This window comes from Bos mutus, chromosome 1 (genome assembly GCF_027580195.1).
Source record: "Bos mutus isolate GX-2022 chromosome 1, NWIPB_WYAK_1.1, whole genome shotgun sequence".
Lineage (NCBI taxonomy): Eukaryota > Metazoa > Chordata > Mammalia > Artiodactyla > Bovidae > Bos > Bos mutus.
This window is the reverse complement of record NC_091617.1, coordinates 131,974,011-131,994,877: the sequence shown is the minus strand read 5'-3', so window position 1 is coordinate 131,994,877 and position 20,867 is coordinate 131,974,011. Positions and strand designations below refer to the sequence as shown.

General features: G+C 38.3%; 1 protein-coding gene across 6 annotated transcripts in view; it reads left to right on the top strand.

Annotated features, from left to right (window-relative positions):
- The window catches only part of PPP2R3A (protein phosphatase 2 regulatory subunit B''alpha), a 233,752-nt gene that overhangs the window by 183,614 nt on the left and 29,271 nt on the right, over window positions 1–20,867 (top strand). For all 6 annotated transcript variants that reach the window (XM_070375954.1, XM_070375969.1, XM_070375959.1 and 3 more), the window contains one exon: window positions 20,216–20,391. In XM_070375954.1, coding sequence (XP_070232055.1) covers window positions 20,216–20,391 — 176 coding nt within the window. The remainder of the gene's footprint in view (window positions 1–20,215; window positions 20,392–20,867) is intronic.

Below are 20,867 nucleotides of genomic sequence, written 5' to 3'. Positions count from 1 at the left end.
ACAGCCATACTGTTTTGATTATTATAGTGTTGTAGTATAATTTGAAATGAGGTAATGTGATGCTCCAGTTTTGTTCTTCTTGCTCAAGTTTGCTTTGACAAGTTGAGATCTTGTATGATTCCATACAAATTTTAGGATTGTTTTATTTATGTGGAAAATGTCATTGGAATTTTTATAGGGATTGCATTTAATCTGTAGACGACTTTGGTTAGTAGGGACATTTTGACAACATTAATTATTCCAGTCCATTAGAATGAAATATCTCAATTTATATATAGCTTCAATTTCATTCATCAGTGTCCTGTGATTTTTCAGTACACAGATCTTTCACCTCTTTGTTTAAATTTATTTCCAGATATTTTATTTCATTCTTGATGCAGTGGTAAATGGATTTGTTAATTTCTCTTTCTGCTAGTTCATTGTTACTGTATAGAAATGCAAAAGATTTTTGTATATTGATTTTGTATCTTGCAATTTTATTGTGTTTATTAGTTTTTAACAGTCTCTTGGTAAAGTCTTTAAGGTTTTCTGTATATAATATTATCTGTACTTAGTGACAGTCTAATTCTTCATTTTAAATTTGGTTAGCTTTTATTTATTTCTCTTGCCTAACTGTCCCAGCTAGGACTTCCAGTACTACATTGAATAAAAGTAGCAAAAGTGAGTACCCTTTTCTTGTTCTTGGTCTTAGAGGAAAACCTTCCAGCTTTTCACCATTGAGTATAATGTTAGCTGAAAAGCTTCATCTTTTCGAAGAACCAGCTCTTAGTTTCATTGACTTTTTATTATCTTTTTAATCTCTTTTTCATTTATTTCCACTCTGATCTTTGTTGTTTCCTTCCTTCTATTACTTTTGGGTTTCATTTGTTCTACTCTTTCTAGTTCCTGGAGGATTAAAGTTCAGCTGTTTGTTTGAGATACTTGTTGGGTTTTGATATAAGCATTTACCACTATGGCCCTTATTATGTTGAGATATGTCCCCACTATACCCGCTTTGTTGGGAGTTTTTATAATTAATGGATGTTGAATTTTGTCAAACACTTTTTCCACATCTATTCAGATGATCATATGTTATCCTTCCTTTTGTTAATGTGGTGTGTCACCTTGATTGATTTGCAGATGTTGAACTGAACTGAATCTTGGTTTATGATCCTTTTACTTTGTTGTTGCATTTAGTTTACTAACATTTTGTTGAGGTTTTTTCATCTATAATTATCAGAAATATTGGCCTATAATTTTCTTGTGGCATCCTTGTCTGATTTTGTTATTTGGGGGTAATGCTGGCCTCAAAGTTAGTTTGGATATTCCTTCCTCTCCTGTCTTTTAGAATAGTTTGAGAGAACCAGTGCTAAAGCTTTTTAGATGTTTTACAGAATTCATTAGTAAATCTGGTCCTAGGCTTTTCTTTGTTGGGAGATTTTTCATTACTGATTCAGTCACCTTACTAGTAATTGGACTGTTCAAATATTCTTTTTTTCATAATTCAAGTCTTGGTAGCTTATATGTTTCTAGGAGTTTATCCATTTTTTTCTAGGTTGTCAAGTTTGTTGGTGTGTAATTGTTCATAGTAGCCTCCTATAATCCTGTGTTTCACTACTATCACTAGTAATGTTTTCTCTTTCACTTTTGGTTTTGACTTCTCTCTCTCTTTTTGGGAGTATAGCTGCAGGTTTATCAATTTTGTTCATCTTTTCAAAGGACCAGCTGTTAGTTCCATTGACTTTTTATTGTCTTTTTAACCTCTTTTTCATTTAGTTCCACTCTGATCTTTGTTGTTTCCTTCCTTCTAATACTTTTGGGCTGCATTTGTTCTGCTGCTGCTGCTGCTAAGTCGCTTCAGTCATGTCCGACTCTGTGCAACCCCATAAACAGCCTCCCACCAGGCTCCACCATCCCTGGGATTCTCCAGGCAAGAACATTGGGGTGGGATGCCATTTCCTTCTCCAACGCATGAAAGTGAAAAGTGAAAGTGAAGTTACTCAGTCGTGTCTGACTCTTCGTGACCCCATGGACTGCAGCCTACCAGGCTCCTACGTCCTCTCTCTCTAGTTGCTGGAGGATTAAAATTCAGTTATTTATTTGAGATATTTCTTGGGTTTTGATATAAGCATTTATCACTATTAATTTTCCCCTTAGAACAGCTTTCACTGCATCCTGTAAGTTTTGGTATGTTGTATTTTGATTTTCATTTATCTCAAGGTATTTTTTGCTTTCTTTTATTTCTTTGACATGTTGGTTGTTCAGTATCATGTTGTTTAGTTACTACATATTTGAGAATTTCCCAGTTTTCATCTTGCAATTAATTTCTAGTTTTATACAACTGTCAGAAAAGATGCTTGATATAATTTGAACTTTCTTGAATTTATTGACGTGTTTTATAGCATAATGTATGATCTATCTTGGAGAAACTTTCATGTCATTCATGAAGAGTGTGTATTTTGTTGCTTTTTGATGGAATGTTTTATATGTATCAATTAAGTTCATCTGACCTAACATGTCATTTAAGATATGTTTCCTCACTGATTTTCTATCTGAATGCTGTATTCATTGATCAAAGTGTGGTAGTTAAGTATCTTACTAGTATTGTATTGGTGCCTATTTGTCCATTTAAGTCTGGTAATATTTGTTTTATATATTGAGGTGCATAAATATTTACAAATGATACGTCCTCATGTTGAGCTCTATATCATTCTGTAATGCCTTTCTTTCCCTCTTATTACAGTCTTTATTAGGGGAGTTCAACAGTATTGCTAACCCAGCTATCATTTTCCATTCCTTCACTTTCAGTCTGCGCATGTCTTTACAGTCAGTGAATTTTTGTATGCAGCATATAGCTAGGTCTTGTTTTCTTATCCATTTAGCCAGTTTGTGTCCTTTGATTGGAGAATTTAGTCCATTTACATTTAAAGTAATTATTGGTAGTTATGTATTTACTGCCATTTTTTAAATTGTTTTCTGATTGTTGTTGTAGTTCTCTGCTTCTTTCTTCTTCTAATGTTCTCTTTATGGTGTAATGACTTTCATGGTATGTTAGATTTCTTTATCTTTTGTGTATCTTTTATAGGTTATTGCTTTTTGGTTACCATGGGGCTTACATAAAAAATTATATTAAGAACAGTCTATTTTAACTTAAGTTTGAATGCATTCTAAAGCTCTACATTCTTGCTCTCTCCTGTCATTTTTTGTTGTCACATTTTACATCTCTTATATATGTATTAATTATAGTTATTTTTAATACTTTTATATTTTAACTTTCATATTTTATAAATAATTCACCATCTTTACTATATGTTTGTCATTACCAGTGAGATATATACTTTCATATGTTTTCTTGTTACTAATTAGCCCCATTTTTTTCAGTTTTAAAAAAAGTATTTTTCTTTTATTTCTTGTCAGGCCAGTTTAGTGGCAATAAACTCTGTTAGCTTTGCTTGTCTGGAAAACTCTTTTATCTCTTCTTCAGTTCTTGATGAAAACAATGCCTGGTAGACTACTCTGGCCTAGAAGTTTTCTTTCCACACTTTAAATATACCATGCTGCTGCCTTCTGGTCTACAGTTTTTCTGGTGAAAAATCAACTCATCAACTTACAGGGGTTTCCTTGTATGCAGCTAGTTGTGTTTTTGTTTGTTTGTTTGTTTTCTCTTGCTGCTTTTAAGATTCTCTTCTTGTCTTTAGCCTTTTACACTTTAATATGTGTTCCTGTGGATCTCTTTGGGTTACTCTGTTTTAGAATTCTCTGGGCTCCCTAGATCCAAATGTCTGTTTCTGTCACCACGTTAGGAATGTTTTCAGCCATTATTTCAGTTAAGTTTTCTGCTTCTGCCTCTTTCTCTCTCTCTCCTCCTTTTAGACCCCTGTAATGCAAATATTGGTCTGTTTGATACTGTTCCAAAAGTCGTTTAAGCAGTCTTCACTTGACTTCATTCTTTTTGTTTTGTTTTTTTGCTCCTCTGACTGTATGAATTCTACTGCCATGTCTTTGAATTCACTGATCCTTTCTTTGCTTCATCTAGTCTGCTGTTGAACTCCCCTAAAGTATTTCATTCCATTATTGTATTCTTCAACTCCGTAACTTCTGTTTAGTACTTTTTTTTATATTTTCTGTTTTTGTTGAAGTTCTCACTATATTCATTCTTTCTTCTTCTGAGTTTGGTGAGGATTTTTATGACCTTTATTTTGAACTCTTTATCAGGTAAATCAGTTATCTCCATTTCATTAAGGATTTTTTTCTGAGATTTTTTCCCCTTGTTCTTTAGTTTGGAACATATTTCTCTCTTTCTTCATTATGCTTGACTCCCTTTGTTAGTTTCTATGCATTAGATAAAACAAACACCTCTCCCATTCTTGAAGTAGTGGCTTCACATAGGGCATGAACATTATGGTTCAACTCTGCCCTAGCTCTTGGTTGTCTCTCAAACCTCTGTACTCGTCCAAGCATCCTATTTTAAGTTTGATGGTTCCCAGTAGTTAAGAGTATGTGAAGACTTGTCAGTGTCCCAAAGGAAGGATCTCAGGCAGCAGCTAGATTCAGGCTGATTAAAAGCTAGCCATGGAATTTTCCAGGCAAGAGTACTGAAGTGGGTTGCCATGTCCTTCTCCAGGGGATCTTCCCAACCCAGGGATCAAACCCAGGTCTCCCACATTGCAGGCAGACACTTTACCGTCTGAGCCACCAGGGAAGCAGGAGACTGTCATCAGTAGCTCTTAAATTATGCAAATATATAAAGTCTTATGGCACCACAAGTATAAGTCCCATTTGCCATCAGAACTAAGTAATTGGGAGATATCCTTGGGCAACAGTCAAAAAAAAAAAAAAAAAGGGGTGCTAAATAACTATATAAACTCCTTTCTGGGAGGTACTGGCAGGCTGAAGCAAGACAAAGTAAGAGTGAAAGGATGGCATCCATTGCCTTGTGTTCTCTAAAAGCACCGCCATAGGGCCCTAAATGTGAAGCCAGTGCTCTAGCACACACAAGTAGACGTTTTTCACAGAAAGACTGGTGGGTTTATATTTCACTCTGCTGTTTACATAGTGCTCTGGTTTGGTAGCTTACAATGAACTGTCTCTCCAGCTGTCACATTCTCATGGTACCTAGGAATGCAAGGCCCCCTGGCCACCAGAACCAGGTGATCAGGTGTCTCCTGGGTGGCAGCCACTAAAACCAGGGCTCCAGATACAAAACCCGGGGCACCAGACATACATAAAAATTCCCCTCCAGGAGATCCTGGGGCTTTCGAGTGCAGCAGAAAGACAGTATGAAGAAACACCCACCCTTTGAGGCCTCTGGAAAGGATTACCCTTAGATCTGTGTTTAATTAAGAATTTCTGTCCCTCTGACTGCAGCTGTGATGGTAAGCTAATAGGCTTCTTTAACAGACTGGGCTCTTGGGTGTGCTGCCTCTTGCTTTGCCCTGGGAGTGGCAGCTCTTTAAGAATTCTTTCTCCTTTGGTTACAGTCCTGTGGAACCCATGAGTATAAGCCCTGGTGGCCACCAGAGCCAGACAATCCAGAGATGTCCCTGGAGGCAGCCACAGTAACCAAGGTGTCAGACAAGTTTATAAGCTCCTTCCTGAAAGATACAGCCAGAGTATGGCAGAGGGGAAGCTCAAAGATTGCATCCATCAGTCGTCATTCCCTGAGAGCTCCTCTGTTGACCTCTGGATGTATGCCAAATCAGAAGCCTGCCCCTTCAGGCCCAAGTTCCTGATTAAGCAAATAGGCTTCTCACTGAAAGACTAGGAGTGTTTTCTGGTCTTCTGTCTGTGCTGTGCCCTAGATATGGTAGCCTGCTAAGAACTGTCTCAAATTGTTACGGTCCCATGCTATGGTATCATAGGCCATGCTGGCTTCCCAAGCCAGGCAATCAAGTGGCATCCCCCACGTGGCACAATAAAAACTGGAGCGCCTGACATAAAAGCCAGGACACTGGTGAGACACTGGTGTCCTGTAAAGCAGTGGGAGAGTGGGAAACTGGTGCCCTCTGGCTGGAGTGAGCCAGAGGGAGTGAAAAGATGGTGCTAGTGTCTGTCCTTTCAGAGTACCCAGGAGGCCCCTAGATGTGCATTAAATTAGATGCTTGTCCCTTAGGCCAAGGCTTAAAGATAAGGAAATTTGCCTCCTTAACAGAAAATCTGGCACCTTTCTAGTGGCTGCTTCTATACTGGGCCCTGGTGCAGGTTAGACCAAACATACAAACTCTTCAAGAGCCTTCTCTCACTTCAGTATAGCCTTGTAGGTCTCATGGACTCCAGCCTCATTGGTTTTCAAAGCTAAATGTTTCAGGGAGAGTCCAGGTCAAGATGGCAGAAAAAGAAAAACTACGCTTATCCTCCCACAGACACACTAAAACTACTTTATATGGAACAGATGTCTTTGAGAACAACCTGAAAACTAGCAGAACAAATTTTCTACAACTCTAGATATAAATAAAAGGCCACATCAAGACAGATAGGAGAGGCAGAGATGGATCCCAACAGAACCCGTGCCCCTGAGGCAATGCCACAAGCAGGAGGCATAGCATAACCGAGGAGGGTCCCCTCGAGGAGCAAGAGGCTCAAGCCTCAGGTTGGGCTTCACAGCCCATAGGCCTACTCAGGGAAGGTGAGTCGATGAATCCCCACGATGTTTGCCTTTGAAAATCAGCTGGGCTTATGTCCAGGAGAGCCTAAGGACTATGGGAAAATAAAGCTCCGCTCTTGAAAAGCTCACACAAGCTCACTTACCCTGAGTCCCAGCACAGAGACAGCAGCTTGAAAGGCACCTGGATCATACAGGAGGGAGACTTATTTTAGTGCATGTGCCATGAAGGGAGGGTTTCTGGTGGCTCTTCCTCCAGTGACAGAAGTGCTGTTTGGCATCCTTTTTGTTTTTACTCTTCTGTTCTGCCAGGTACCATTTCTGTCACTCTCCATCAGTCTACTTAACACCTTGGACCCATCCCCAGCATTCCTCTGAGAACTCACACTGCCCAACCCACCAGCCTCAGCCAGTGCCTCCAAAATAGCACCCACCCTGCCCTACCTGGCAAGTAGTCCCAACCCCCACCAGTGCCCCTCAAAAATGGCTCCTGCTAGAGGGGACAAGCTTTGCTCACTAATGTACCCACAGTAGTCACAGCCAGGCTTCATGGACAGCCAGACTGTGGGCTAGCCCTACCCACGAGGGTGTCAACAGCAGTTGTAGCCACACCACTCAGCTAGTCACGTCAGGAATCAGCCCCATCTACCAGTGCACACACAGCACTTGCAGCCCAACCACAACAAGAAGGCATACACAGCACATACAGGGGATAACAGGAGGATCTCACGCTGGTGCCTGGGCTTATGGTGCCACTGGGCCCACAGATACTTACATAGGGCCAGTCTTTCAAGAGTGAGAGATATAGCTGTAATATGTAGAAACAAATACAGAGAGGCAAAATGAGGAGACAAAGGAATAGCCTACAAATGAGAAAACAAGACAAAACCAAGGGAAAAAAGCAAAATGGAGATAAGCAATTAACGAGATAAAAAGTTCAAATTAATAGTCTTAAAGTTGTTCACTGAACTCTGGAGAATGGATGAACTTGGTGAGAACTGCAACAATGAGATAGAAGATATAGAAAAGAACCAATCAGAACTGAAAAATAGATTAACAGAAATGAAAAATATTCCAGAGGGAATCAACAGCAGACTAGAAAATGCAAAAGAATAGATCAGCAATCTGAGACAGGGTAGTGGACATCACCCAGTCAAAACAGCAAAAAATAAAATAATTTTTAAAATGAAGATAGCTTGGAACTTCCATGGTAGTCCAGTGGTTCAAACTCCATGCTTCCACTACAGGGGGCACAGGGAAACAGTGGAAACAGTGTCAGACTTTATTTTTCTGGGCTCCAAAATCACTGCAGATGGTGACTGCAGCCATGAAATTAAAAGACGCTTACTCCTTGGAAGAAAAGTTATGACCCACCTAGATAGCATATTGAAAAGCAGAGATATTACTTTGCAAACAAAGGTCCGTCTAGTCAAGGCTATGGTTTTTCCAGTGGTCAGGTATGGATATGAGAGTCAGACTGTGAAGGAAGCTGAGGACCAAAGAATTGATGCTTTTGAACTGTGGTGTTGGAGAAGACGCCTGAGAGTCCCTTGGACTGCAAAGAGATCCAACCAGTCCATTCTAAAGGAGATCAGTCCTGGGTGTTCTTTGGAAGGAATGATGCTAAAGCTGAAACTCCAGTCTTTGGCCATCTCATGTGAAGAGTTGACTCATTGGAAGATTCTGATGCTGGAGGGATTGGGGGCAGGAGCAGAAGGGGATAACAGAGGATGAGATGGCTGGATGGCATCACTGACTCGATGGACGTGAGACTGGGTGAACTCTGGGAGATGGTGATGGACAGGGAGGCCTGGCGTGCTGCAGTTCATAGGGTTGCAAAGAGTTGGACACAGCTGAGCGACTGAACTGAACTGAACTGAAGGGAAGTTGTGCATGGCGCACAATGTGGCCAAAATATAATTTTAAAAAATAAAGTAATAGGATAGTTTAAGGGACCTGTGAGACAACATCAAGTGTATTAACATTCACAGGGGTCCAGAAGGAGAAGAGAGGGAAATTTTTCTTCAAAACATATTTGAAGAAAAATGACTGAAAACTTTTGTAACCTGGTTAGCAAAACAGACATCCAAGTCCAGGATGCACAGAGTCCCAAATAAGATGAACCCAAGAGATCCATACCAAGATACATTATAATTAAAACCTCAAAAGTTAAAGACCAAGAAGGAATCTTTAAGGCAACAAGGGACACCCACATAAGACTCTCAGCTGACTTGTCAGCAGAAACTTTTCAGGCCAGAGGAGACTAACATGGTATTCAAAGTGCTAAAAGGAAAAAAACTTAAACCAAGAATACTCAACCTGGCAAGACTATCATTCAGAATTGAAGTAGAGATAATGGGTTTCCCAGAGAAGTAAAAGCTAATAGAGTTCATCACCACTAACTGAGCCTTATAAGAGGTGGTAAAGGAACTTCTTTAAACCAAAAAGACGAGGCTATAACTAGAAACATGAAAATCATGAAAGAAAAAATATCACTGGTAAGGACAAACATATACTAAAGGTCAGTCACCTACAAAGCTAACATGAAGGTTAAAAGACTAAAGTAGTAAAATCACCTATAATATGAAACAAATAGACGATACACAAAAAGATGCAAAATATGTCAGAAACATAAAATATGGGGGGGCGGGTAAGTAGCTTTTAGAATGTGCTCTTACTTAAATGACCAATCATTTTAATAGACTGCTGTTTACATAGATTGTTGTATATGAACCTCATGGTAACCATAAACCTGAAACCTATAATATACACACCAAAAAAATAAAGAGACAGGAATACAAACAACACACTAAAGAAAGTCATCAAATCACAAAGAGAACAAGAAAAGAAGAAATGAACAGAGGAACTACAAAACAATTAAGAAAATGGTAATAAGTACATACCTATCAATAACTACTTTAAATGTAAATGGACTAAATGCGGCAATCAAAAGACAAAGGGTGGCTGAATGGATTAAAGCAACAAGACCCATTTATATGCTGCATACCCAGGCTTCAGATCTAAAGACATACACATAATGAAAGTGAAGGGATAGAAAAAGATATTTCAAAACTATGTTGAATAGTAATGGTGAAAGTGGGCACCCTTGTCTTGTTCCTGACTTTAGAGGAAATGCTTTCAATTTTTCACCATTGAGGATAATGTTTGCTGTGGGTTTGTCATATATAGCTTTTATTATGTTGAGGTATGTTCCTTCTATTCCTGCTTTCTGGAGAGTTTTTATCATAAATGGATGTTGAATTTTGTCAAAGGCTTTCTCTGCATCTACTGAGATAATCATATGGTTTTTATTTTTCAATTTGTTAATGTGGTGTATTACATTGATGGATTTGCGGATATTGAAGAATCCTTCCTCCCTGGGATAAAGCCCACTTGGTCACGGTGTATGATCTTTTTAATGTGTTGTTGGATTCTGATTGCTAGAATTTTGTTAAGGATTTTTGCATCTATGTTCATCAGTGATATTGGCCTGTAGTTTTCTTTTTTTGTGGCATCTTTGTCAGGTTTTGGTATTAGGGTGATGGTGGCCTCATAGAATGAGTTTGGAAGTTTACCTTCCTCTGCAATTTTCTGGAAGAGTTTGAGCAGGATAGGTGTCAGCTCTTCTCTAAATTTTTGGTAGAATTCAGCTGTGAAGCCGTCTGGACCTGGGCTTTTGTTTGCTGGAAGATTTTTGATTACAGTTTCAATTTCCGTGCTTGTGATGGGTCTGTTAAGATTTTCTATTTCTTAGTTTTGGAAGTTTTGGCCACAGCAATCAGAGCAGAAAAAGAAATAAAAGGAATCCAAATTGGAAAAGAAGAAGTAAAACTCTCACTATTTGCAGATGACATGATCCTCTACATAGAAAACCCTAAAGATTCCACCAGAAAATTACTAGAAATAATCAATGATTATAGTAAAGTTGCAGGATATAAAATCAACACACAGAAAACCCTTGCATTCCTATACACTAATAATGAGAAAACAGAAAGAGAAATTAAGGAAACAATTCCATTCACCATTGCAATGAAAAGAATAAAATACTTAGGAATATATCTACCTAAAGAAACTAAAGACCTATATATAGAAAACTATAAAACACTGGTGAAAGAAATCAAAGAGGACACCAATAGATGGAGAAATATACCATGTTCATGGATTGGAAGAATCAATATAGTGAAAATGAGTATACTACCCAAAGCAATTTATAGATTCAACGCAATCCCTATCAAGCTACCAACAGTATTCTTCACAGAGCTAGAACAAATAATTTCACAATTTGTATGGAAATACAAAAAACCTCGAATAGCCAAAGCGATCTTGAGAAAGAAGAATGGAACTGGAGGAATCAACCTACCTGACTTCAGGCTCTACTACAAAGCCACAGTTATCAAGACAGTATGGTACTGGCACAAAGACAGAAATATAGATCAATGGAATAAAATAGAAAGCCCAGAGATAAATCCACGCACATATGGACACCTTATCTTTGACAAAGGAGGCAAGAATATACAATGGATTAAAGACAGTCTCTTTAACAAGTGGTGCTGGGAAATCTTGTAAAAGAATCAAACTAGACCACTTTCTAACACCATACACAAAAATAAACTCAAAATAGATTAAAGATCTAAACGTAAGACCAGAAACTATAAAACTCCTAGAGGAGAACATAGGCAAAACATTCTCCGACATACATCACAGCAGGATCCTCTATGACCCACCTCCCAGAATATTGGAAATAAAGGCAAAAATAAACAAATGGGACCTAATTAACCTTAAAAGCTTCTGCACATCAAAGGAAACTATTAGCAAGGTGAAAAGACAGCCTTCAGAATGGGAGAAAATAATAGCAAATGAAGCAACCGACAACTAATCTCAAAAATATACAAGCAACTCCTACAGCTCAACTCCAGAAAAATAAACGACCCAATCAAAAAATGGGCCAAAGAACTAAATAGACATTTCTCCAAAGAAGACATACAGATGGCTAACAAACACATGAAAGATGCTCAGCATCACTCATTATCAGAGAAATGCAAATCAAAACCACTATGAGGTACCATTTCACACCAGTCAGAATGGCTGCGATCCAAAAGTCTACAAATAATAAATGCTGGAGAGGGTGTGGAGAAAAGGGAAACCTCTTACACTGTTGGTGGGAATGCAAACTAGTACAGCCACTATGGAGAACAGTGTGGAGATTCCTTAAAAAACTGGAAATAGAACTGCCTTATGATCCAGCAATCCCACTGCTGGGCATACACACTGAGGAAACCAGAAGGGAAAGAGACACGTGTACCCCAATGTTCATCGCAGCACTGTTTATAATAGCCAGGACATGGAAGCAACCTAGATGTCCATCAGCAGATGAATGGATAAGAAAGCTGTGGTACATATACACAATGGAGTATTACTCAGCCATTCAAAAGAATACATTTGAATCAGTTCTAATGAGGTGGATGAAACTGGAGCCTATTATACAGAGTGAAGTAAGCCAGAAGGAAAAACATAAATACAGTATACTAACGCATATATATGGAATTTAGAAAGATGGTAACAATAACCCAGTGTACAAGACAGCAAAAAGAGACACTGATGTATAGAACAGTCTTATGGACTCTGTGGGAGAGGAGAGGTGGGAAGATTTGGGAGAATGGCATTGAAACATGTAAAATATCATGTAAGAAAACGAGTTACCAGTCCAGGTTCGATGCACGATACTGGATGCTTGGGGCTAGTGCACTGGGACGACCCAGAGGGATGGTATGGGGAGGGAGGAGGGAGGAGGGTTCAGGATGGGGAACACATGTATACCTGTGGCAGATTCATTTTGATATTTGGCAAAACTAATACAATTATGTAAAGTTTAAAAAAAAAAGATATTTCATGCAAATAAAAATGAAAAGAAACTTGTAGTAGCAATACTATCAGGCAAAATAGACCTGAAAGCAAAGACGTTACAGTTGACACAACAGAAATACAAAGGATCATAAAAGATTACTACAAACAATTATTTGCCAACAAAATGAACAGCCTAGAAGAAATGGGTAGTTCCCAGAAACATGCAACTTTCCAAAAGTGAATCAGGAAAAATAGAAAATCTGAACAGACAGATGACCAATAATGAAACAGAATTAGAAATTTTAAAAAGCCTCCCAACAAACAAGCCCAGGACCAGACAACAGGTAAATTCAACAAACTTAAGGAAGAGTTAATACCTATCCTTCTCAAACTATTCCAAAAAATTGAAGAGGAAGGAACTATTCTAAATTCATTCTCTGAAGCCAGCATTATGCTGATATCAAAACCAGATAAAGACACTACAAAAAAATTACAGGCCATTATAATGCAAAAATTCTAAACAACATATTAGACGGATATCAACAGTATAGTAAAAGAACCATTCACCATTACCAAGTGTATTCCACAGATGCAAGGATGGTTCTATATACATAAATAAATCAACATGATATATTACATTAACAAAGTAAAGAAAAACCACATGATCATTTGAATGAATGCAGAAAAATGTTTGACAAAATGCAATATCCATTTTTTATAAAAACTCTCAATAAAGTGGGTATACAGGAAACATGTATCAACATAATAAGAGCTGTGTATGACAAACCAGTGGCTCAGAAAATACTTAAACAATGAAAAGCCAAATGCTTTTCCTTTAAGATCAGGAACAAGGAAAAGTGTCTACTATTGACATTTTATTCAAAATAGTATCAGAAGTCCTAGTGACAGCAGTCACACAAGAAAGAGAAATAAAAGGTATCCACATTGTAAACAAAGTAGTAAAACTGTTCCTATTTGCAGATGACATGAAATAAAGTCCCTCTTATGTGGTCAATTAATATACAACCATTCACTGGAATGGGTGAATTTAACTCAGATGACCATTATATCTACTACTGTGGGCAAGAATCCCTTAGAAGAACTGAAGTAGCCCTCATAGTCAACAGAAGACTCCGAAATGCAGTTCTTGGGTGCAGTCTCAAAAATGACAAAATGATCTGTTCGTTTCCAAGGCAAACCATTCCATATCATGGTAATCCAAGTCTGTGCCCTGACCAGTAATGCTGACAAGCTGAAGTTGAGTGGTTCTATGAAGACCTACAAGACCTTCTAGAACTAACATCCAAAAAAGATGTCCTTTTCATTACACGGGACTGGAATGCAAAAGTAGGAACTCAAGAGATACCTGGAGTAACAGGCAAATTTGGCCTTGGAGTACAAAAAGAAGCAGGGCAAAGGCTAACAGCGTTTTGCCAAGAGAATGCACTGGTCATAGCAAACACCCTCTTCCAACAAAACAAGAGGAGACTCTACACATGGACATCACCTGATGGTCAATACTAAAATCAGATTGATTATATTCTTTGCAACCAAAGATGGAGAAGCTCTATACAGTCAGCAAACACAAGACCAGGAGCTGACTGTGGCTCAGATCATGAACTCCTTATTGCCAAATTCAGACTTAAATTGAAGAAAGTAAGGAAAACCACTAGACCATTCAGGTATGACCTAAATCAAATCCCTTATGACGATACAGTGGAAGTGACAAATAGATTCAAGGGATTAAATCTGATAGAATGCCTGAAGAACCATGGATGGAGGCTCGTGACATTGTACAGGAGGCAGTGATCAAGACCATCCCCAAGAAAAAGTAATGCAAAAAGGCAAAATGGTTGTCTGGGGAGGCCTTACAAATAGCTGAGAAAAGAAGGTAAAGGCAAAGGAGAAAAGGAAAGATATACCCATTTGAATGCAGCATTTCATGAATAGCCAGGAGAGATAAGAAAGCCTTCTTCAGTGATCAATGCAAAGAAATAGAGGAAAATAATAGAATGGGAAAGACTAGAGATCTCTTCAAGAAAATTAGACCTAGGGAACATTTCACGCAAAGATCGGCACAATAAAGGACAGAAACGGTATGGACCTAACAGAAGCAGAAGCTATGAGGAAGAGGAGGCAAGAATACACAGAAGAAGTGTACAAAAAAGATCTTCACGACCCAGATAATCACGATGGTATGATCACTCACCTAGAGCCAGACATCCTGGAATGTGAAGTCAAGTGGGCCTTAGGAAGCATAAGTAGGAACAAAGCTAATGGAGGTGATGGAATTCCAGCTGAGCTATTTCAAATCCTAAAGATGATGCTGTGAAAGTGCTGCACTCAATACGCCAGCAAATCGGGAAAACTCAGCAGTGGCCACAGGACTGGAAAAGGTCAGTTGCCATCCAATCCTAAAGAAAGGCAGTGGAAAAGAATATTCAAGCACATTTTCAAGCAAAAAAAACACAATGTTCAAGCACAATTGCACTCATCTCACACACTACCAAGGGAATGCTCAAAATTCTCCAATCCAGGCTTCAACAGTATGTGAACTGTGAACTTCCAGACGTTCAAGCTGGATTTAGAAAAGGCAAAGGAACCAGAGATCAAACTGCCAACACCCACTGGATCATCGAAAAAGCACAAGAGTTCCAGTAAAACATCTACTTCTGCTTTATTGATGATACCAAAGCCTTTGATTATGTGCATCACAACAGACTGTGGAAAATTCTTCAAGAGGTGCGAATACCAGACCACCTTACCTGCCTCCTGAGAAATCTGTATGCAGGTTAAGAAGCAACAGTTAGAATTGGACATGGAACAACAGACTGGTTCCAAATCAGGAAAGAAGTACATCATGGCTGTATGTTGTCACCCTGCTTATTTAACTTATATGCAGAGTACATCATGCGAAATGCTGGGCTGGATGAACCACAAGCTGGAATCAAGATTGCTGGGAGAAACATCAATAACCTCAGATACGCAGATGACACCACCCTTACAGCAGAAAGTGAAGAACTAAAGAGCCTCTTGATGAAAATGAAAGAGGAAAGTGAAAAAGTTGGCTTAAAACTCACCATTCAGAAAACTAAGATCATGCCATCTGGTCCCATCCTTTCATGGCAAATAGATGGAGAAACAATGGGACGTTGTTTTGGGGAGCTCCAAAATCATTGCAGATGGTGACTGAAGCCATGAAATGAAAAGACGCTTGCTCCTTGGAAGAAAAGCTATGACTAACCCAGACAGCATATTAAAAAGCAGAGACATTACTTTGCCAACAAAGGTCCATCTAGTCAAGGCTATGGTTTTTCCAGTAGTCATGTATGGATGTGAGAGTTGGACTGTAAAGAATGCTGAGTGCTGAAGAACTGACACTTCTGTGATGTTGGAGAAGACTCTTGAGAATCCCTTGGACTGCACGGAGATCCAGCCAGTCGATCCTAAAGGAAATCAGTCCTGAATATTCATTGGAAGAACTGATGCTGAAGCTGAAACTCCAATACTTGGCCACCTGATGCGAAGAACTGACTCAATGGAAAAGACCCTGATGCTGGGAAGGATTGAAGGCAGGAGGAAAAGGGGGACAACAGAGGGTGAGATGGTTGGATGGCATCAGTGACTCGCTGTACATGAGTTTAAGCAAGCTCCAGGACTTGATGATGGACAGGGAAGCCTGGCATGCTGCAGTCTGTGGGGTTCAGAGTTGTACACGACTGAGCGACTGAACTAAACTGAATGTACGCAATGGAGCCAAGAATATACAACGGGTAAAAGACCGTGTCTTCAATAAATGATACTGGGAAACTTGACAGCTTCATGCAAAAGAATGAAACTGGATCACTCTCTATGCCATATACAAAATAGAAACTCAAATAAGATTGAAGACTTAAATGTGAGATCTGAAACCATAAAAAAAAACTCCTAGAAGAAAACATTGGCTGTATACTCTTTAAAATTAGACTTAGTAGTATTTTTTTTAATCTGTCTCCTCAGGCAAGGGCAGGGAAAATAAAAATAAATAAGACTATATCAGTTTTAAAGGTTTTACACAGCAAAGGAAACCATCAACAAACATAAAGGCAATTTACTGAATAGGAAGAAATACTTGTAGATGATCTATCTGATAAAAGATTAATATCTAAAATATTTTTTTAAAAAACTTACATAACTCAGTATCAAAAAATCCAACCTGATTTTAAAATGAGCAAAAAGCCTGAACAAACGCTTTTTCAAGAAAGACATAGAGATAGCCAACAGACACATAAAATGGCGTTGAGCATCACTGATCATCAGTGTAGTGCAAATAGACCACAGTGAGCTGTCCTCACACCTCTCAGAAGGACTGTTATCAAACAAACAGCGAATGACAAGTGTTGGCAAGGATGTGGAGGAAAGGGGACCCTTATGCTGGTGAGAATGTAAAGTGGTGCAACCACCATGGAACAGTCTAGACGTTCCTCAAAAATTTAAAAATAGAACTGCTATATGATCCAGTAATTTCACTTCTGGGTGTTTACCCAAAGAAAATAAAAATGTTATTTTTAAAAGATAGGTGCTCTCCAACATTCACTGCAGCATTATTCACAATACCCAACATATGGAAGTAACCTAAGTATTCATCAATAGGTAAGTGTATAAAGGTGATGTCACACACACACACACACACAATGGAATTTTACTTAGTCATAAAAAAAGAAGGAAAGCTTGACATTTGAAACAACAGGAATGGACTCTAAGGGTATTATGCTCAGTGAAATAGGTCTGACAGAGAAAGACAAATACTATATGATTTCATTTATATGTGGAATTTAAAAATCAAACAAACCAAACAGAACACCAATAGAACACAGTAGAGGTCACCAGAGGGTAAATGGGTGGTTGGGTGAAATAGACGAAGGGAATTAAGAGGTACAGACTTCCAGGTATAAAATAAATAAGCCACAGGGGTGTAATATATAGCATAGGGAATATAGTCAATAATATAGTAATAACTTTGGTAACAAATGGTTACTAGACTTATTGTGACCAATTCATAATGTATCCAAATGTCAAATCTCTATGGTGTACACCTGAAATTAATATAATATTACATGTCAACTATGCTTCAGTTTTTTAAAAGGAAGGAAAAAAGCTAGATTTGAGGGTAGTTGTCTCAGTTGCAGGTCTTAAAAGTTGGGTTCACAACATGGGATTCAAACTCTTTGCTCCTTGGGGAAAAGCTCTGGATTTCCAGTTTCTCCAAATTGTGGGTCAGTGTGCTGGGGTTTACAGCAAGATTGTATCTTAGCATCTCCTATCCACTAAATATGAGTTTTTTTCTCATTTTTTCCAATAATATAGTCACTCAAAGAAGTCACTCAGCTAGTTTTTAGGGTTTTTTCAGAAGAAATTGGTCCATATGTAGCTATATAGGTGTGTCCATGGGAGAAGGCAAATTCCTATTTGACCATCTTGAACCAGAACTCTGAAACCAGTCTCTTGAAGATATCTGAACTCCCTTGTTGGTTAAGCATTATATGAAATCAAGCTAAATCTCTCTCACAGAATGGATAGATAAATAAAATGTGGTGTATGTATACACACAATGGAATCTTATTCAGCCTTCAAAAAAGGAGGAAATCCTGTCATTTGCAACATGGATTAACCTGGAGGATATTATGCTAAGTGGAATAAGCCAGGCACAGGAAGTCAAATAGTACATGATCTCTTCTATGGGAATCAAAAAAAAAAAGTCAGACTTAATAGAAGCAGAAAGTAGAATGGTGGTTACCAGGGGCAGGGGGTGTGAGGCAAAAAGGAAATGCTGACCCAATGTACAAAGTTGCAGTTATACAGGATGAATAAATCTAGAGATCGAATGTACAATATAATCACTATACATTTAATATTGTTTTAAATGCTGAAAATTCACTTAAGAGGGTAGATTTCAGGTACTCTACATCCCTACTATCCTGCAAAATAGTAATATTGTGGGGAGATGCTATGTTAAGTAGCTTTACTGTAGTCATTGTTTCACTGTCTATATCACATTATTTTGTTATATACCTTAAATACATACAATTTTTACTTTAAATATGTTTTTTTTTTTTAGTAAAATTAACCACAGTAAGATGGAGAAGGAAATGGCAACCCACTCCAGTATTCTTGCCTGGAGAATCCCAGGGATGGGGGAGCCTGGTGGGCTGCCGTCTATGGGGTCACACAGAATCGGACATGACTAAAGCGACTTAGCAGCAGCAGCAGTAGCAACCACAGTAAGAAAGTAAAAAGAAACACAGGATTAATTTTACTTACATCTCTTATTTAATACCATATATCTAAAATATTTTTCCAATATGTAATCAGTATAAAACTATTGATAAGATGTTTTACTGTTTTTTTCTTACAAAGTCTTCAAAATCTGTATTTGCACTTAAAGCCCTCCCAGGGATTTTCCTCATGGTCCAGTGGCTAAGATTCTGCATTCCCAATGCAGGGGGACCGGGTTCAGTCCCTGGTCAGAGAACTAGATCCCACATGCTGCAACTAATATCCAGCACAGCCAAATAAATAAATAAAAATTAACAGAAAACAAATTTATAAAAAAAAAAAAAGACATCTCAAATTGGGTTATCCACATATGGCTAGTGGTCACCATATTGGACCATGCTGATTTGAATAACAAGAATTCCAGAAAGAGAGTGGATAAGGGGAAAGAGAAGCAGAGAAGAAACAAAACAATTTTAAGAAAATGTCCAAGAATTTAAGAATACTAGTTTCCAAACTGAGGAGGCTCTTAGCCCAGCAAAAGTGAATTCGATCCAGACCAAGGCACTTCATCAATTTTATTTTAAAACACCAGGAACTCAGAAACCTCTGTAGGCAACAAACAGGTTGCAGTCAAAGATCAGTGGCTTTAGACTTCTCAGCAACAGTGGATAAATCGAGGACAATGAGTCAGTGCCTTTAAAATTCTGAAGGAAAGAACCATCAAGCCATAACTGTATAAATACCAACCACATTAGGGGGTAGATAAAGGGTATTTTCAATGATCTAACATCCAAAAAATGTACCTGCTATGCTCCCTTGTTTAGGAAGATACTGAAGAATGTGTTATACCAAACAAGGAAGCAAACCAAGAATGAGGAAAATGTGAGATATAAGAAACAGGAGAAAGGTGAAGGGAATCCCTAGGGTGAAACTGTAAATCAGGCCTAGAGATCAACCAGCCCAGATTGGAGTAGGTCAGAGGGAACTGAAAATGATTTCAAGGAAATGAAATTGCTAGAATACCCAATGGGGCTGATTATGGACATAGAAAACTGGCAGAAGCCTTTGAATTAGTTGAATTAGTAGCATGTACTATATCCCAAAACTAAACAAATAAAAGAGATAAAAGGAAAATGTAAAGTTATAAACTCTGAATGTTGAGTAATTTGTCTATGCTGAGGTTAGAAAGGGCATGTGGGTAAGGTGGAATGAGTAGCAAAAGAACTGAAACCTCATCTTTCATAGTGCAAAATTAAACCACAGTCCTTAAATCAGAAATGCAAGAAAGGAACAATATAGACATCTTAACTGAAATGTAAAGATAAAAAACAAAATAAGCAAGTGTTGAAAATGCCTGGATCTGGGGAAGACAAAATTTAAAAAGATGACTGCCATTGTTTCTAATAAATTTTGTAAAACTATGTCTAAGTCCAGAGTATACCCATATATAACTTTTAAAAGAAGCAAACAGTAATAAATCTGAGTGAATAAAAGAGCTTTAACAGGCCATTGCTAATGAGTATCCTTACCTCCTAGCATTGAGTACTGGTTCCGCTGTATGGATGTGGATGGGGATGGAGTGCTCTCCATGTACGAGCTGGAATACTTCTACGAGGAGCAGTGTGAACGGATGGAAGCCATGGGCATTGAGCCCTTGCCATTCCATGATTTGTTGTGCCAGATGCTTGACCTGGTAAAGCCAGCCAGTGATGGTAAGACTGAATAAAGAGCCAAGTTGCATTGTCCATCTACATAACAGAGTGGGGGTTGTAATCCTGGATTGTTCTAAATTATTTAACTTCTCAGTCTTCCATACAGGCTTTCTAAATACAGAAATATTTAAGTTTCTCCTTTATTGTTGGCATAGAACTAACAATTAATGGCAAGTTTAGAAAGCAGATTAGTGGTAGCCAGTTGGGGAGGATTGCAGAGGGGAGGGGAGTGAGCCTGTTTGACGGGTACAGAGTTTCCTTTGGGGGTGAAGGAAATGCTATGGAATGTTATAGTGGTGATGCTTGTGCAACAGTGTGAATGTGTGAAAAACCATTAGAATGGTTAAAGTGGTGAATTTTATGTGAACTTTACCTCAAAAAACATCAAATTTTTATAATCAAGTAAGCATATCCATATATCCTTTTAAACTTCAGTAAAAGTTTTTTTTTCACGTCAAAAAAAGCCTTTGAAATTT